The sequence below is a fragment of the Streptopelia decaocto genome (genome assembly GCF_964273445.1).
Source record: "Streptopelia decaocto genome assembly, chromosome: 5".
Classification (NCBI taxonomy): Eukaryota; Metazoa; Chordata; class Aves; order Columbiformes; family Columbidae; genus Streptopelia; species Streptopelia decaocto.
In genome coordinates this window covers 52938248-52958690 of record NC_138659.1, presented here as the reverse complement: position 1 = coordinate 52958690, position 20443 = coordinate 52938248, and the positions used below count along the sequence as shown (strand labels likewise).

The following is a 20443-nucleotide window of genomic DNA, read 5'->3' as shown; positions in this document are numbered from 1 at the left end:
ATGACACTGCAAGATAATGGTCAGCTCTCACAAGATGACATGTGCATTAAGCTACCACCCAAGAGACTGGAGATCTCAGCATTGCAGCCAACTTCCTCTGCAAGTCTGGCTGGCAGCATCTCTATGACAACTCCTCATCAGCGATGGGAACGACAATGGTTATCTATGTTGGTTGCTGACATTTTGATATCTAGGTCAACAGGAGGTAGTGCTTTCCTCTCTGTGGTGTGGAATGGATGTAGTCAGAGCACCACTACCACCTCACGTATAGTATGTACCAGGGATACACAGAGAGGCAGTAACACCACTTGTACTCTTCTGGCCTGGCCACTGGCACTGTAACAACTTTAAAACACACTTTTGCACTATTCAAATTTTATATAAATTCATTTTCAGCACTGAAGTATCACAGCCTAGATATCAGCAACACAACATGCATGACTTCATTTGACTTTTTGGAGCCATACTAACAATAATAGAAAAACAAGGGTTTGGGTTACATTCATGTTTTACACATTCATGACAGGCTTTCTCTTGTCACTGCTAGAACAGATTATTCTCACGCGACTTGCAGCTGCTGACAACCAGATAACTGATCCATTGCACTGCTCCATCTAGTACTTCGGCAAGCAACACAATATAACTCACCTACAACAACCTTAATCCCTCCAGGGTTGCAAGACCATGCAGGTTGCTCCTCTAGAACTGCTGTAATCATGATATCAAAGGAGTACATTCCCTCACCTGGAGTGCCTGACCAGGCAAAGACAACACAACCAGAATGGAGTTGTTTCGGTTTGGTCCCTGTGCAAACAAGAATAATACCTTTACACTCTTTTACAGTTTTCAAACCACAAAAAATAATCAGAAACTCTAACACTATAGAATTTAACATGTAAGATCCATGCTTTTACAGTTTGGAGGATGGTTAGATGCCACAGTACAGTTGATGAACAGCCTTCCTATGCATGTATGTTCTTAAAATACGTTGTTTAATTGAACCTCTATCTACAATTATCTATTGGAAACTGAAAACTCCACTACCCCCCGTTTCCTCTGCCCTCTTCTTCCACCTCCCTGGTAGAGTCCGCCAACAGTACTGGAAATATACTCAGAGTAACATTTCAGATGGGGTCACTAACATTTGGATATAGAAATTTTGGCATCCTGTAGTCAAGGGCACACAGCTTCCTTGACAACTCTGGAAATTAAGCCAAAGACATCACAGGCTGGACAAACTGTAGTCTCTATGGTTCCCTCAGTTCCACCTCTGCAGCTACAGTCCAAATCTTGCCATCTCCAAGGTGAGAAGGTAAAGTACTCACTTACTGCTTAGGAATGGAGGCTTCTTTTGGAAGTTGAAGTGAAGCTTTGTCTTGTTTTTTGTGTGTCACTAGGACACACGAGGCTTCAGAAGAACATCAGGAGACTGTGATGAATTCCTTAAAATACACGGCTGAATAAGCCATATGTGGGACCTGGGTTAGGAAAAAAAAGAGAGCGTGTAATCATTATTCCATGGCCTCCTCACTTTTTGCATACACATTAACAATTGCTGGAACGTAAGACTGTCATACAGCATCAGACCGGATGCGTTTAACAGCCTTGTTTCTAATGTCACCCAGAAATAGACAAAGTTACATCTTGCAACTTACTTTGCTTAAATGAGTGTATCAGGATCCAGAATATTTGGAAATTTTGGCAGAAATTTCTTGATATAAACTAAGTACAGGCAGATCAGTACTTAATTTTAGTTAACAAGAGGATGATTCATGTCCCTTTAGTGATCGCAAGCTTCCACATTTCAAACTTCTTTCCTTGCTGCTGTTTATCTGAGGTATTCCTTCTGGTCTTTTATTTAAATCCTTGGTCCAAGCACATGCAGTAAGCTTTTTGGACACATTTTGATGCACGTATTTCACAAAGATCAACACTCCAGCTAGCCAGCGTTTTCCAGTGCAACAATGTCACTTGAAAACACAGATTTGTCAAAACAGGTGTCCTATGGAAACATGGTTCTCACAAACTTTTGGCTGTACAAAGGCAGGAGCTTTTAAAAAAAAAATCTCATCCATCACACGCCTTTCTCTTGGCAGCCTGCTAGGCTTCCCACTAGCAGGCTTTTTTATTATTATTATTTTTGTGGGAAAAGGGAAATTTCAAGATGTCTAAATTTAATCTTGCATCAGAAGAAAAACTTCATTACATGTTGGAATTTTTCACAGCATGGGAATAATAAATTTGAATTAGTTGTACTTGGAAGTAAGCCTTTGCACAGCCATTCCAGTCCCTCTTCTTTATGCACTTGACTGTGGACCAGAAGCTTGGGCTATTTCAATCCATACAGGAATCTGCCACCTAATATGGCTTTTAATGTTGCTCTAGTTTGAGGAGACCTAACTGTTTCCATGGCTCTACAACTTTTCATGTCATTGTTTTTCTTCTCCCTGCTGCATGATGAGCATGGCTTGCTGTGCTCTTCTGTAGAGCTGGTGTTAGCAGCTCACCCTGCTCATCAACACCCTCACCTGTACCAGCTCCTAGGGAAAAGCACAAACTAAGGAAGGCTGCTGAGTGGGGGTTCAAAGCCTGAAGGCAGAACAGGTTTTCTTCATCCTGCTCCTCAAACCAGCAGCACATGATACCGAGTAAAAGAAGATAGTGAGCCACCACCAATTCTCCAGACCTCCACAGCGCAGAAAAGCAGTCACTTGGCAAGAATTAGCTGTACCTCAGACAAAGCTCCAGATGGCACTTGCTGACTGCTGGGGCTTTCAGGGAGACCTCCTCACCCATCCCAGAGTATGCCATGCCTCCAGATGGTTGGGTGGTTGGTTTTGGTTTTTTTCCCCCACCTCCAGTTAACCTGTAAAATACACAGCTTAACAGCTAGGACTACTTCCAATTCAGTTTTTACTAGCTAATTGTGTTTGTTGTGTTCACAGGCTGAAGGAAGAGTTTCTTTGCTTTAAATTTTACTATACTCCTTTACATAAAATATGCCCACCGATAATATCTACAGCAAACATTTATGGAGTTAAACACAGAAACGATTGTCATTCCACCCAGAGAGAAAGTTACAAGAATCAAAGATTTCTGTTTTATTTGGAGTTGTACCAGATTAGTTCCAGGGGCACTTATGCAACACACAACCTTGCAGCAGGTTTTTTTTTGTTGTTTTTGTTTTACTCTGTGAGTGTGCAAGGTGTTGAGGTGTGTGTTTTGTTTTGTTGTGTTTTTTTTTTTTTTTTCCTGAGTTAAACATGTGTGGACAGAGACCTAAGCCAGAGCCAGCTAAAAGTACATCAGAAACTATCTGCTCTGCACAGCAAGATATTTTGATAAACATTATGATGTCAAGTCTCCACAGCCTTGAATTTCAGTACCAGCCTTGCATTTCAGTATCAGCCTCGTGGCTGGAAAGTTGGACAAGCTGCCGCCGTTCTGACAGAGAGATAGTTCGTTTCCCTCTGGTCACAGAGCAGTTGCTGAGCAAGGTGCCCCGTGGGCTCTCAGAGAGGCATTGTCAGTGTGGGAACTGAGGAGCCCTTTCAAATGAGAAGCAGCTTTGTGAGATGGGCTTCCCCAGGGAGCCATGGGGTGCCCAAGGTGGGCAGGGGGATGTGGGTATGGGCTGGCTGTGCTCCACAATGTGGGAACCACACCAGCGGCAGGAGGTGCAGGGGACAAAATTGGGCTGGTGATGCTGTCTGGTGGGAAAAACAGCATCAGTGCCTGACCCTTCTTTGTGCTGTTGGTACCATTTAGTAGGAGAGGTTTGAGGCATAATCCCTTCAAGGGCTAGCAGGTCAGCACAAACCAGCCCACCCAATTTCTCACCAGGTTTTCCTGCTGCAAAACCACGCAGATGCTGTATGAGGTCTGGGGACTCAGCACTGACCTGCACAGCAGAAGGGACTGACATCTTCTGCAAGTGTGTGCATGCACAAAAGAGCACTGTCAGGTAAACCTGGGGAGAGGCATCCTTCTCTGCTCTTCAGTGATGAATACCTGTGTGCATACAGCTTTGAAGCCTAACCTTATCTGCTTGAGACATTAAAACAGGAAAGAGACATGAAACAGTATTATCTACCATTTAAATACTGTAAGACTAATGCTGTTTTATGTTTTATGACTGGTGACAAAAACTGCTTTCCTCATGATAGGTTTCTTATTCAAGCCCGTGTAATATTTTACTAATTAAGGAGTTTTGCTTGATAATTTTTTAAAAACAGTTCTCTGATGTTTGTGTATTCTGTGCCTTTTATTTTGTGGCCAGCAGTTCTCATCACTGAGTTGCCAGCCATACACTATCAGCTTCCTAACACGGCAAGGGAAGAGGAAAGATCAGAGACTGACCCTAAATTGCCTTCTTTCCTCCAAAATGTCTGCAAGGCAAATAGGTTAGAAAAGGGATAGCCAGTTCTTCTCTTACTCTTATGAATTAAGAGGTATCAATCGCCAAGCCTAACAATCTCCATACATAAGAAAGACAGACTTCTACAGTGTCTTCATACCCAGTGAGTGGACTCCACAGAGTGATATTAGTAACAGCTCTTTTGCTCCTGTACTGAGATAAAGGCATTTAATAATCCCGGGGTTGGTATCCGAGAGCTTTATAGTAACGTGTATAAAATGAAACTTAAAAAATTTTCCCATAATGCTGTAAAGCAGATGTTAATGGAAATCTGACAAAGAAGATTTTACATCCCTTTCATGTAAGAGAACAAAAAATGGGTAAACATTGTATGGCAGGTTAAAAATCAAGCTCCTAATAGTGGAGAAAAATATCAGAAATTGAAAAGAAGCCACCTTCCTGATAAAAGCTAACCCAACCTTGATGGTTCTTCCCAGAATAAAAAGTGAATTTATTTTCAAGGGTTGGTGTCTCTTCTGCTTATATTTTCTGATGCAATTTCTCATATCATGAGAACAAGGGTTGGATGGGAGAGAGGACTCATGAAAGTTCAGTTCCTGAGCATTTTCTGTCCTACCCGTAAAAGAGAAGCTGTAGTGCAAGATGGGTTATCAGAAAGCAGCTTTAGTTTCCCTTGCACTGCTCTCCCTACTTCAAAGAGGCAGCAACCCAGTCGCGTGTGGGGAGCTGCCACACTGCACAGGTAAATCCGCTGGAAAGACTTCAAACTTCCTATACTTGAAGAGAAAACTTCCATTCTGAGCTAAAAAAGAAATTACTAAAACACTGTGAAATCTGGGAGTGGTTTTGGCTTATTTTGTAAATATTTCTTGATTTTTTGTGTGCACAGCCTTTTGTGGCCAAGTGCAATACTCTGAATGCTTGCTGGGTAACAGCATGCTCCATGCTTATGTCCTAAGAACAGCATGTATTTGTTTCCTTATTCAAATAACATGAGGGGTGAGGTTGCTCAAAAAACAAAACAATTCTGCTAAAAGGAACTCAAAATTTAAGTACATTCAGCATTTTGTGATTCATTTAGTGAGCCAGCTTTGAAAACTAAAAATTCATTTGACCATATAGGTTTTTTGAATATGCATTATTTTACAGTTCATTTTAAAAAGATAAAGAGTAAACGTTTTCAAATACAAGAGATTGTTCTCACTGTTCAAATAAATTCCAATAATAATATTTTATTTCAAACTCCAGGTGAAGCCTAAGCAACCTTCTCAGGGAAAAAAGCTTCTCACAGCTTGAATTAGCTTGCCCACATTATGCCACTGTATTTCACAAAAAATGTGTTCATACACCACATTTACCATGCTGCCTGAGTTGCACGCTTGGCTAATGGTATGCTGACCATCAGGATTTCAATGGGGTAATGCCAGTGGGAGGAGAAAGGGGGCAGATTCAACAGAGTAGGTAAAAATACGACTATCTCGACAGATTATTACATCTGCCAGTTGGTAATGATTTACTGATTTACACAAGAATACTTCGATTGCAGTCTCCTAACTGATGCAACTGTTAAAGCTGTAGGAAAGAACATTTTGATCAGCACATTTTTCCTATGGGCCCGAGGCAATGATTTCTTCATCCTTACTGGCACACACATATTCCCACTTCCACCCAACTTAGCATTTGCATTGGGAACTCCTACAAGCTGAGAGCAGCTATTTTATTTTGGTTCAGTTGGCTAACACATATGAATACAAAACAAAACCCCAAACAACAACACCCCCGCCCCCAAGTCACAACATACCAGTGGCCATACCATCTTGTTGCTTGAAGCACTGGTGTCTCTGTTGCAACAGTCTTCTGCATTATCAAACCAGTGACTGTTCTTGATGAGGCTCTATCTTGCTCTAAGCATTGTTGCTCAGTGTTTTCAATACAGCAGACATTATGCATTCCTTTACAGGGGAAAGATCCTCTCACATAAGAATACACATTTTTATGTATGCCACTTGGAAAAAATAATTCTAACATATTACATGAGAAAGTGGTAACAAGGTTAGTCGAGGCCATATCCCCACTGATGGGTATGAATGGAGATTTCAGTAACAGGTAAACTCAACCCTGCACAGGCATCGCCCAGGCTGCTTTGGTACATAGAAGCATTTTTTTAAAGCATAACTTCTGCTTTGTACTAGACACAAAGTTCAGATTCACTCAAACCTTGAAGTTTGCAGAGAAATGCGTGGAGCCATCCATCCAAAAAGCTGGAAAACAGTGTAAGTGATCAACTTGGAAAGGCACCTGTGAAGCTGCAAGTGCCCTGATCATCACAACAAAATAAAAAACCCCACACTTAAGAACAGGGAGTGACACATTGCTGTTTTCAGTACAACATTATGCCATTTCAGACTGTTTGTCCTCCTTTATTGCCTTAAAGCATACCTTTAACTTGGTGCTTGACAGTTGCAGCTACAGTGTTTAGAAATAAAACAGGCAGAACCCAAGCACTCTGCTCTGGGGTCTCTGCTGGCTGAACCACCCTGCCCATCCTAAGCAGCATGGGGTTTACTGGGGGGGCTGGGGGAGGCTGCTGACCCCTTGCTGCAGCCAGCTGCTTCGCACAGCTGCACGTTGCTGAAGGCCAGCAGAGAAGAGCTGTGTTTCTGCCAATATGATAGAACTGGTTTTAATGTAAAAGAAGCACATTCCCTACTGTGTGTCTCACATACCGAGACAAGCCACGCTTGAGACCAGGCTACTGCCTGCACTAGAAAGCACGCCTGCATCTAGAGACCAAACGCTTCAGCACACATCACTGGGTACTTTACACAGGGATGCTTGACCCAATAACCACAAACTGCTCCAGCTCACAAGCACCTGGCTGCAACCTTCCTTCACACCTCTGAATGAGGACAACATGCTGCCTGCCACTCTGCAGAACAACCTGACCCCCCACCTCTGGCACCCATCTCTGGTGCATTAACAAAGAGCCAGCTAATCGCTTGCCCTGCAGGCCTCTTCCCACTTTGTCCACGTCACCCCCAGAAGCCCATAAAAATGATGCTGCCCTGTTCCTTTCCCAGGTTCAGTAACATCCCCTCTTGTGAGCCTCAGCATTTCTTACTCATTTTTCCTCCATCTCTCCAAGTGCCAGTACCTCCTCTTGCTTGAGACGAATCTCAATTCCCAAGGCAGTTGACAGGTTCTCTTAACTTTTACAGTTAGAACCACAATTTTTATTCTGCTTCTTTTTGCTGGGATTTTTTTTTTGGGGGGGGGGGGATGGACAGTAGTGGAAGGTTTGAAGAACAGACTGTTATTGCACAGTTTCCACATTTCTTAACACACGAATAATCATGCAACTAGTAAGTTCTAATCAGCACCAGTAATGCTTAAAAGAATCAGAAACTGGATTCAGCTTTTAGATTCAAACAAGAATTTATTTTCCAGGACATCCTACAGATTTGGTGTCTTCTACCTCCCAGGTACTTAGGGACAGCAAGACACAAAACAGACTGTGGTCCTTTTCATAGCTTGTATTCCATTTAATCCCAAATTCATAAACACCTTGTACTTTAAAACCAGATCCCAGTAGAAGAAATCATCCAACTGGAAACAATCATGTATGTTTAGTTTGTCACCAGTTCAACCCCATATAGTTTTCCCTTTTCTAAAATTCTGCTGTGTCCTGCCAAAAATCACTTGCAAGTATCTTGTGACAGTCTAACGGGAACATAAGCGCTGATAACAGTGAAACACCAGGACAGCTTTGAACTGCAAACATCCCACTTGTCCTGGAAGGCAGATTCTTGTACTGCCCTCATGCACCCCATGCTAGTCTCCTCTATCAAATCAGATTGAGTAAATACTCTGTCTTAGCTGTGTCTCACTCTTCAGCCAGCATTAGCAACTTTTCTGCAATAATTTAGTCCATAAACTTTACTTTAAAACATAGACCTGTCTTCCTATGGGATGTGACTAGACTTTTTGAAAAAAATATTAAAATACATGGCTTCTTGTTGTGGGGAGAGTAGCATGTGTTTGAACGTGAACAAATGTTTGAGTCCAAAGAAGCAGAACTTGGTATAAGCCATCACAATTGCAAGCAAGGAATCCCACTCATTCTGCTCCAACTTACCTTAATAATTACCTTGACACGTTTCAGAAGGAGAAGGTAGATTAACACAGCCTAGCTTTTTAAGAGATCTCACCAATTTATACCAAAACAAGTACTTTGAATACATATGAAATCTGCAAGCTCACTGATCTTCCTTAGGGAAGTCTCCTCCTTCACTGTTCTCAAAACAAAAAGACTCAAGGATCTGGCTATTTCTAGGTTCTCAGTACAACTCTTCCATAACAGGGCAACAGAGCTTCGCTTGCTCAAATTTCCAGTTTGTACCAGCTATATACAACAAAGGTTCATCTATGTAGTCCAGTAAGACTCTTAAACTGTTTTCAGACTCTTTAGATACCTCTGAAGGAGGAAGTGGGACAAAGAACCCTCCCACCAGATGACTGTAGACATCAACTGCATACAAAACAACCAGAAAAAAATCTAAGAAAACAGCGATGCTCTTAGAACAGGCCCAAAGTGCTCTCCCCTATAGCAAAAATACTGGAACAGTGCTAGAAAACAATCACACTGTCATTTATCTATTACCTTAATTGTGGAGGTACATGGGAGGAAAATAAAAGTTAGGATTAGCAAAGGCAGGCAAAGCCTAAAGGTAAAGAATCAAATTGCAGTACTAGCAGATTAATATGATGGTCCTGGTGGGGAAAGAGGAAAAGAGTCAACTGTAGATTTCAAGGCAACGAAGACTTTTGCAGCAGGCTTTTGTTCCTCGGTGCAGAATGAATTTAACTTACAATGTCACTTTCCTCTTAACACCAGTCTCCTCTAATTTCTCCTGCTTAGTGACTTCTCACAACTCTCCATCCTATTAATTTTAGTTCGCAAATAATTTTCCCAACCAAATGTATTAATTTGTGTAGTATGTACTTAAAAGTATTTTTTCTAGTCTTAACTATGAAAACTTACCTATGAAGCATTTTAAATTTCAAATCAGCATTTTGAAATTAAAGTTTTATTTTGTCCTTCTCCTAGAACTGCTGTGATCAACTTCACTGACAGTCCCTGGAATCTTACAGCTCATGTTAGGGCTACCAGAACTGGGCTTTCCTTCTTCAACCACAAAGACTCCATCTGTGCATCTTGCACAGTCCATATGTATTTTCCTGAATGACTTGCTAGGGTTTCAATTTTGTCTGTTTTTGAGGACTAGAGGATTTTAATCTTAAAATAAGTGCTATTTCTTATTTGTTTACTTAACATTATATTTTTCCCCTCACATAACCATAAATGCTAAGAATAAAAGAACACCTAATCGATATATATTCCCATATAAAATTTCCTTCAAAAATTGACCAGGGAGAAAAAGACAAGAGTCTTTCTCTGAAACAAACAAACCAACCCCACAAATTGGCCTGAGCTCCACTGCTTTAGCAAGGCATATTTATATTGTCAATGTTATGCTTCCCTCTATGGTTTATCATAAGAAGTGCAGTCACCTCTTAACATTCTGATGTCTTCTTTAAAATAGAAAAAAAAACAAACAGAAACCCCATACAAACTAATATTTAGTTGTAGGTAAAACTTAGCAGATAAGCTTAATGAAAGTTTCATTTTGCTAATGAAAAGTTAGAGGCATTGAGAAGAACTATCCCCACCTATCTCAAGCTCAGTATTACATGAAATATCAACTACAACATGCTAATTGTCTCATGTTGTAGATTACAATCTATAAAAAAGTCGACTTCTAGTAGGCAAAAGCTTCAAAGACCAAAGCAATGTAACAAAGGGTAAAAACTCATCAAAACCCAAAGAATTATCATGGAAATAACTAGTCACATGTGCCACAAAACAGTGTTATGTACTTCAAATCACTTATTTCAAGAAATGAATTCCACAGATACATTAAAACCATCAAAACAGTAGTGGTCTTTATTTCCATCAGACAAGTTAACACTTGAGTTAACATTAATTTATTTCAATATTTGGGAGATACAGAAATTATTGGCTGTTAAAAAAGCAAAATCAATACCCTTCCAAAAATATATTGGATAATACATGTGTCTGAATTGGATACTGTCCCTCTGATAAGCCCTTTGCATTATGTGACATCACATACAGTTTTGCAAGACAAAATGATTTATGGACTGGTTTTCAGCCTTTGATTTGTGAGCCCTCATGGTGTCTAAGAAAAACAAGTTTATACATGTTATGCAGCAACCTAAGTACATAGATTTCTAAGGGGTCTCAATTCAACTGGAAAAAAAAAAAACTAGAGAGGTCCACAAATCAAAAAAAAAGATAGAAAATACTGTATTGGAATAAACACTCAAATCTTAGTGTCCTGGAGGTGAAGTTAACATTAGCTTAAAACCAGAAAATACATCAGTCAGTATTTTTCTAATTTTAGAAACTGGGCTTTGAAATAATGCAGTTATCAGTTGTTTTTGATTAAGATCAAGTTAAAAATTGCAAACTGCAGAAAAGTCTTCAAATAAATGAAAACAAACCTCCTCCATTCGTCAACTAACGCCAAGTATGTACCCTATAAATAACATCCGTGCTACAGAACTCTTCATATAGATCAGAGAATTTCAACAGAAATTCATTTTAGTGTCAAGCCAATATTTAAAATTCTAGTTCACATCTTGTTTAAAAATTTCAATATAGAGTAGAATTAGTCTTGCAAAACTCACGAGCATTCTGTTCTTGTTGCAAGTCATGACTACTGAAAAATTATTGTCTTAAACCTCCTGCCAAGTTTTCTCACAGTGTTGCCAAACAACACATGCAGTCACAGAAAGCTTGTAAATTTCCATTTTGGGGGGGCAGGGGGATGTTAAATATAAAAAGTGTCTCGTCTAATGAAGAAAGGAAAGGCAAAAAAAAAAATAAAACACATCGATGGCTAGTTTTCACAGTAAAATGCATCAGCTTTGTAGTTTCATTTGAAACCAAGAACAAATCATGAAACGTCATGAAAATAAGATAAAAAAATCTCCTAGAGTGATTACTAAATGAAGTTAAAATTACCACACTAATCAGTAAACCCCAGAAGAAAAGCAGATGCCTCATGTCACAGGTCCTACATTAAACAGTATCCACTTTTTAAAATAAATCCATAAAATCTGTATGTTTGGCCACTTTGCACATTTTTCCCCTAAAAAATACAGTGTACAGAAAAAAAATCATCTCATTATTCCCAGTATGAATTCTGAAATATAAGCTCAAAAACCCAGAAGTTAAAGATCAGATAAAGGGATTTTAAGTTATTTACAAATCCAGCAGGCAGAACTACCATAATGGCTTCATTTCCATCCTTGTAGTGGTTTTCACTCTTATCCAGCAGCATCTGCAGTAGGAATCTCTTCAGACAGCTTCGTCACTGATCATCTGTCATTTTAAGCAACTCTAGAAGAGCCCCAACAGCTCCAAAATAACCCTTCAAACAAGGCAAAAGCAAAGCAGAAGAAAACCAGTCAAATTCCAAAATAAGACACGAGCATGAGCATCTGTTAGGGCAATTTAAAGGCCTTTCTTATAATATCAGCCCACTGTGCCAATTATTTGCTGTATTTGAATTATGACTTAATATGATCTTATTTAGGTCCAAGGAAGGGCCTTATACTGGGAGAAATCTTATGCAGTTCTCAAAAATTGTCAAAAACGAAGAAATTACAGAACCTTAATAATGATGCTCTATAGAGGCAGGGCAGTTCCCATTGTGAACACATCCATCTGACAGTTACCTCAAATTACGCTTACAAAAATTAAATCTACTTGAAGTTTATACACCAGATCACACAAATGAACACTGATAGCATTAGGGTCAGAAAGCAAATATCAGAGATGTGCAATGTTTAGCAATAAATACAAGATTAGTGATCAAACCAGGGAGTTAACAAGGGGTATTTTCAAATGAATTTGTAGTTGAATTATATTTGTGCAGATATTTGTTTCTGCATTCACTTCAAAGCAACAGCATTGAAATTCTCTCTTTTAAATTCACCAAGAATCACAAGATTTTTGTACTTATGAATAAAGGTTCAACATGTATTTCCTTACCTCATGTTCCAAAAACAGAGCTTTCAGTTGTCCCTTGGACCAATAATCCATAGCATATGCTAGCACCTTCATAGAAATCATATTAATTCTGAGAAAGTTGCCAACAAATACCACTTTGTCGATGTTCTGTAAAATTGAAAAGCAGACCAGCAAAAATTACATTCAGCTATATTACTTGCCTCATTTAACATGTACTTCTGCCTCCACTATAAAATTAAATGGGAGTTTCGGGTTACGTTTAAATTATCCAGACAGAAATTAAAAAGAAAAACTGCAGTTACTGACTGCTAAGAAGAGATGTTCTAAGGAAAAACAAGTTTTATTCAAAAGAAGGTGAGAAGCTGATATCACAAATGGTGAATATTTGCTTAAAAGCCCAGGACCTTCCCAACATGGATTCTGAGTAGTTTTTTGTTTTGTGCCTTTTTTTTTTTCTCTTCCAATTGTGTATTACATGGCTACACTGAAGACATCTTTTCCCCCTGTTTGTTAAATGAAGCAACTTCCCAGAGATCACTATGATTATTAAATCCAGATGGAGAACCTCTGAAGGGTATCTGAGAAGGATTACATTAAAGATGGGAAGAAGCACCTTTCGTTATCTATTATCTGGACTGTGGTTCCATTTTCCAAAAGCGAGCAAAACGTGGCCTCCAAGAAACACAACGTGTATTGCATTCCTTTGTTACAAAGCTCACTTGAATTCAGTTTTCCTAGAGAAGCTTAAGATCTTTGAACAATCAGCACTACACCGTCAGTGAGGCAGTCACACACTATCCTAACTTGTAGGCACATCAGAACATGTAAGCAACAGTTCTGGTGCTTAAACAATACCCATAACTACCTGACCAAGCTCAGTTTTGTCTGTTATGCACAAAAACGCATTCATATTTTTAACTGGTGTACCACATGATATTCACCATACACTAGAATTGGTGTAGAAGATTCAGTAGGAGACCAAATCCTGGGGACATAAGCTTTTACAGAAGTCTTGAAGGAGCCCTGGAAATGTATTGTCAAGAGTCCTCTGCTGAAAATCACCACCAAAATCCGCACAGGGGCTGGAATTACCAACTGTTACCTCTCTACATTCACACAGCTCTATAAAGCCGAACACCTGGTTCTGCAGCAATTACTCTGTTCCAGGCTGCAGTTTTGTTGTGTCCAGTCCTGTGCATGTGACAGACCCCAGAGAACATCCTCACTTGGATGCTCCATGTTGGAAAGTGCTGATACCCAGATGGAGTAACTCATTTGTCCAGCCTCCAATGACTAACATGTCTGACTGTCCTCAAACCAAACAGATCAACAGAGAAGGCTGTGCCGCCATCCAGTGAGACCTGGACAGGCTGGAGAGTTGGGCAGGAAAAAAATTAATGAAATATAACAAGGGAAAGTGTAGAGTCCTGCATCTGGGCAGGAACAACCCCAGGTTCCAGTATAAGTTGGGGAATGACCTATTAGAGAGCAGTGTAGGGGAAAGGGACCTGGGGGTCCTGGTGGACAGCAGGATGACCATGAGCCAGCACTGTGCCCTTGTGGCCAGGAAGGCCAATGGCATCCTGGGGTGTATTACAAGGGGGGTGGTTAGTAGGTTGAGAGAAGTTCTCCTTCCCCTCCACTCTGCCCTGGTGAGACCACATCTGGAATACTGTGTCCAGTTCTGGGTCCCTCAGTTCCAGAAGGACAGGGAACTGCTGGAGAGAGTCCAGCGCTGGGCAACAAAGATGATTGAGGGAGTGGAGCATCTCCCTTATGAGGAAAGGCTGAGGGAGCTGGGGCTCTTTAGCTTGGAGGAGACTGAGGGGTGACGTCATTAACGTTTACGGATATATACAGATATATAAAGGGTGAGTGTCATGAGGATGGAGCCAGGCTCTTCTCTGTGACAACCAATGATAGGACAAGGGGTAATGGGTACATAGTGGAACACAAGAGGTTCCACTTAAATTTGAGAAGGAACTTCTTCTCAGTGAGGGTGACAGACAGTGGAACAGGCTGCCCAGGGAGGTTGTGGAGTCTCCTACTCTGGAGGCATTCAAGACCTGCCTGGACGCCTTCCTGTGTAACCTCATCTAGGTGTTCCTGCTCCGGCAGGGGGATTGGACTGGATGAGCTTTTGAGGTCCCTTCCAATCCCTAACATTCTGTGATTCTGTGTGAAATATTTCAGGTTCATAGTTATTTATATCCTTAGAATCTGCAGTCACATCAGCATGCATTCATACTCATTCCTAGGAACTTATACGGGTAAAAATAAGAACTTCTCAGATTTCAAAAGGCTGCTATTAAACATGGCCAAGAGCACTCTGCATCCTCCGACAAGGCAGTTTTGTCTCTGAAGTAGTTTCTGACAGAGGAGGGACAAACATGTAACTAATGTCAGTGTAATGCAATACCCTCGAATTGATTAGAATCTACATTTGATTTTCATTTTCATTATTTTTTTTCTGAATATACACACAAAGCTACTGTTCCCATAAATACAAGCAAGCAGAGTATAAAAATAAAGTAACACAGAGTATAAAAATAAACTTTAAATCTAAAAATACTAGTCATATATACTAGAATAGCAGACTGTATATCAACATAGAAATTTCATATAATTTTTTGTTTTCCAACATTCCTTGACTTGACAAGGGTAAAAGTTATGTTAAAGATGTAAAGTTTCCTAGACTCTGGAACTAAAAACAGCTTTAGCATTTTTTTGGGAGTCAAAAATGAAGAAATGCTACTTTTATTTCTTAAGGGAGTCTTGCCAATTTACTTTGAAATTGGTCGCTGCTGAAGACAGAAGTCTTAAACTGATGCAGGGATGGTGATGAAATGCTTAAACTAACCAAATTACAGCATCCTACAAAAGACACGCAGTCTCTTTCACTCCGTGGGGCCTTGCTAAATTGTTCATCTACCCTGTAGTAGAAAGCTATAGCAGAGCTTCATTACAGTATATACAAGTATTTGCCAATATAACTGAATAGGGGAATCTATATCAAAGATACAATAAAAACTCTACACATATTTTTCCAAGAAGCCCCGTTAAGATGCAGCTTACATGTTCTGCTAGCAAGAAAAATATAAACTAGGGAGATTGGTTTCCTTTATGTAGTTCTGCTATGCCTAGGACAGACTGTTTCAAATGATGTGTAGTCAAATGGTTCCAGACTATGGAATTTTTCTACCCCACTGCCAACTTTGTACAAGCAAACTTTGCTTTGAAGTTCTGCAGACAGAATATTTCTTTTATTCCCCAGCCTCATTTTTTTCCTGCACATATGCAAGTCATTTTCAACACAATATTAAAGCTGCAATCATTGAAAAAAACCAAACCAAAACACCACATTACTTATCAAAACTCATGCTTCAGGGCATAAATAGATTTTGTCAAAAAACCTAAAAGTGAGCTTCACCGTAACACTAATCTGATACACACAAACTCCACAGAAGAATACACCCTATTCAACTGATTTTAAGCTCTTATTTAGGCATTTCATTCATCAAGCTTGGCAAGAGTCAGAGTCATATCTCCCAAAGGCAATTTAGGCATCTAGATCATTTAGCAGAACAATAGCAGAACTTGCCCCCCCTCCCCTTCCCCCCCCCCCCAAGAGAAAGCTATCTGGAGATTAGCTTACTTGCAATGATAAAGTCTGATATTTTTAATAGTATATAACATTACTAAATGAAGTTGTCATTCTCTAAAGCTACAAAATTATTTAGTTCAAGTGTTGGAGAAAGTCTGCTTTGACATCGTCTATGAAATTATGAATACCTTATACATCAAACCACATTCCTCCAAAAAATTATATGGATCACATCCAATTTTTAAGTAAGCCTGCCCACAAAACAAAGATGTTTGGAACTCTTTCACAATGCCTCAGAAGTGTTAGTTTCATTAGTAGCCCAATTTCCTCCCCTGATTGCGTGACCTGCGGTTCCCTGCTGCCACTCTCCATGCTTTGATAGCCCTGTACAATGCTGCTTGAACTCCATGCCACAAGGCAACACTGTAAAGAAGCTGAAAGCAAAGAGAACACTGAAAGAGAATTGTCCTGACTGGAAGAGTCAAATTGCCCAAACAAATAATGTCTGTAGCCACTTCTCATGGTGAAGGGAGGTTATCGGTGGCATTTGATAGGTGCACACAAAAAGACTTGTACTGTTCAACATATCTTAAAAGTGTTCTGGAGAGGGATATTATAGCAACAAACACAGCATTTATTGGTATATGAAGTTATCCAGGAGAATCAGAATAAAAAATGAACAGCATAGCAATGCTGAAGAGACTTACACCCAGTGGCTGAGGAATAAAATGGCAGATGAAGTTAAATGAGTGAAATGACACAAATGGAAAGGGGACAAGACATGGAAACTTCAGCATTCAGACACAATTATAGGCTCCAAATTAGCCACCACCACTCAAGAAAGACTGTGGATAGTTTCTTAAAAATATGAGCTCCATGCTCACAAAAATAAAATAGTAAGAACTGTTAGTAAAGGAACTCAATGTGAAATTTATCAATATGGCATCACATAAATGAAATGTGCAAGCACACTCTGAATACCTAATGGAGATCTGATAATTCCATCTCAAAATTAGAACCATAAAAAGATTTTAAAAATTAAACAGTGAGAAAGAGACAGAGTGTCTTCCATAGCAAAAGGGATTAAGTATTAGGAATTTCTGTCTTGGAAAGGCCAAGAGGGATGCGTGGCAAAAGCTTATTAAAAACAAACAACAACAACAAAAAACCACAAAGCCCACCAAAAGCACTAGTGATGAATTATTTGCTATTTTTCATAAAGCAAAAAGCTAGACAGGACCAAATAAAGTAATCTGATGGCAGTCTGGTGAGTTTCTTGGGTTTGTTGGGGTTTTTTTCTGGGCTGTGTGGGGGTGTTCTTGATTAAAATAAAAAAACAGCACTTTCTTCTAGCCATTGAATACTGCAGAGCTAAAATCATCTATGTATTAAAAGATTAGATACATTAATTGAGAGCAGATAAAAGAGATTAGTTATCACCTAAAAGTAAAGGATGCTGCTTGCAGCTCAGAACAATCCCTTCAGAGTTATCGTGCCTAAAGAAAAGAATGTAACAGGCATTTGGCACGAGCTTCAGGCAAGGTAATGAACTATGTTTTTATTATCTGACCCATTATCTCATATCCATCAAAACGTTTAACACCATACACAATTCAAACCCATCATGCTATGGGAACAAGCCTAGTAAAGTACTATTTAAAAAAAAAAAATCTGTCATGGTATAGTAAGATCTGCTAATAACTACAAGGCAATTGAGAGTATTAATTTGGATTACAAAGTTGCTAATATCTATGCATTATGGCTTGAGAGCAAATTAACAGCTTCAGGCATCAGTGGTTCAAGGAGATGTTTACAGTTAACTTTTTCCTCTCTTCCCTACCTTTGAAGCTCAAGGCACCTTACACTTTGCATCGAAGCATACATATAACACAAATCACAAGAGTCAGGACACCATATTAATGTGCATATTTACCAAGGCCAGTTCACATTTTTGTATTCTGATAATCTTACTATGTTGTTTCTAAAGGTCACAGTAAATATGCTATCTTACCTCATTCAATGCACACATGCGAGCAATAGAACCTATGTTGTTGGTGATGGTGACCAAAGTAGCTCTGGCCAAGTCCTCTTTACTGATGGAATCTCTCTTCTCTTTACTCATCATATGACCAAAGCTGTGTGAGGAAGATTATTCCTTTTAATATGAGTTATTCAGGAGTGCTAAATGCCCCTAGAAATTTTATCATTTAATAAACTTTGCTCAGATTTGACATCCATTAATTTGAGACAGATTTGTAATGTGAAAAGTGATCTCATTGGAAAGGCAGAACAATGACCAAAGACACTTCAAGACACTTCTAAAATAACTGTAATATAAATGGGAGCAAACTACATCAAGCATTGCTTATATCGGTTTATAAAACAAAGGGCAAGAAGTAGGTGACAGATCTAAGGCGAACCATGTGATACATTCAGAGTGACATTTCCACATGGACAGAGTGCATAGTCTAGGGATTATGCACTCAGTTCAGCATGCACAGTAAATTTCCCAAGGAACTCCTCAAAAACAGCTCAGTTAACACGTACCTTGAGGCCACAGCAGACCCTTGAAGGCCAAACCGCTCATAGTCTCCTCCATAAATATCTTTCACCAGCTTATCCACGTTGGTGCTGTCTCCCTTGGCAGCCATTTCTAGTGCTTCTTCAAACGTCTCGCAGCCAGTCAGTAGACAGCACAGGCCCAGGAATGTTCCTCCTCCAAGACTAGAAAAGCACAGTTCCTTCAGACCAGCAGCTTGAACCAGCTTTTACCACAGCTCTTCACACTCCCATTTGCAACATGGTCTGCATAGCTACCAACTGTATCTTGCAACTCAGAGAAAGGAAGACACACACTCTAAATTCAGTTTCTGTTTAACACAAATGTCATCCAGTGTGGTTTTAGCTGAACTGGTCTTAAGTCCTTAATATTTAAAAAAGAGAAACAATGCTAAAGAAAGGGTTAGCTGAGAATAAGGTCCAATCCAATACCACAGACGTCAGTTTGCTATTTGTAGCACTCTAAAGTTTTCCTTGTGCAAGAATAATTAGCCAGCAGATCACTTAAGTCAGTGATGAAAGAATAAACAGTGATCAAAGCTAAACATCTATGCAGGGGCAGGCAGCCAAGACAGATCTTGTCCCCCTAGCCAGTGGCAGAAGGCAGACTGGTTGGTTTCTGTTCAAGGCAAGGCTAGCATGAGCCCTCCAAAGAACTCTGAGCAAGGAGCAGTCATTTTAATATCCTGCACAGGCTTAAGTACGATATTCACTGACTATATAAATTTAGCAGGGAGTATTTAACTGTGCATAACAAGTGCTAACTCATTTCATTAAAATTCTACTTTGGACTCTTCAGTCTTAACAGACATGAATTTCAGCTTACTAACCTCTACATCCTTCCTCATTCTTTCTTAACCCTTGAGAAAGTTAGCTTATTTGCACTGATTGCAGTCACACCAACTGGAGCCACTGTAAACAAGAGGATCAGTGAGACACCACACTTGCACTTCACAAAAAAGCACAGGAAGTCAGATAGGAACACCGTTCAGTCAGCGCTCTTGGATTACTAGGCAAGATTTTCAGAACACATCTAGTAGCACTGTAATATATTCAGCATCTGAAGAGCAGGAAGCTCTGCACACCAGTCACAAGACAGTATTGGTTTCATCATCTCAAACAAGTCAACAACCCACTGCAGTCACATTCTTCCTTTCGTAGTAGAAAGGTTCAGAAGCACATCTACAAATATCGAAAGGGCTATGCTTGAAAAACAACCAGAATTGCAAGAAAACCAATACTGCTTCCATTCAACTTGCATTCATGTGTATTGCATACAGAAAAATGGCTCATGGCTACCACTGTGGGAAAAATATGCCCTAGATAAGGCAACAGAAGACACATATGCAGTCATGTGCAGTATGCAGGAGAAACTTTAACATGTACCATGCAGTGAAGGACAGAATGCAGTTTTTAAAGGAACTATAGAAAATCCAAAAAGCTTCTTCAGTTGGTATATTGGAAGGGTTTTGTTTGGGGGGGTTTCTGTTTCGGTAGTTTTTTTATTGTTGTTTTAAGATTAAGAGAATACTAAAAAGGAAATCTATCAATTTAGTTTGCACATTTGAGGAAAAAGTGGGATAAATTTATTGGTATTTGTACTAGTCTGAATGGACACATTTGTAAATAAAGTGGTTTCCTATAAGTAAGCACTGTTAGCACATCTCTGTGTAAAACTTAAACATGCCTCAGGCAGGTTTTTAGCCTCAGGAACAAAATTCTGCATCTACGCTACTGAATTCCTGAACAGTCACAACTAAATTTCTTACTGAACACAGGCCAGAGA

The 20443-nt window shown here is 39.7% G+C and overlaps 1 protein-coding gene across 6 annotated transcripts in view; it reads right to left on the bottom strand.

Annotated features, from left to right (window-relative positions):
- Nucleotides 1-10357: 10357 nt before the first annotated feature.
- Nucleotides 10358-20443, bottom strand: part of PANK1 (pantothenate kinase 1) — a 47377-nt gene continuing 37291 nt past the window's right edge. For 5 of the 6 annotated variants that reach the window (XM_082054769.1, XM_082054770.1, XM_082054767.1 and 2 more), the window contains 4 exons: nucleotides 18646-18822; nucleotides 18110-18233; nucleotides 12516-12641; nucleotides 10358-11892 (listed from right to left, as the gene is read on the bottom strand). In XM_082054769.1, coding sequence (XP_081910895.1) covers nucleotides 11833-11892; nucleotides 12516-12641; nucleotides 18110-18233; nucleotides 18646-18822 — 487 coding nt within the window. In that variant the 3' untranslated portion in view covers nucleotides 10358-11832. Of the gene's footprint in view, nucleotides 11893-12515; nucleotides 12642-18109; nucleotides 18234-18645; nucleotides 18823-19487; nucleotides 19570-20443 lie in introns of those variants that run through there. The other variant, XM_082054772.1, reaches the window with a different exon arrangement.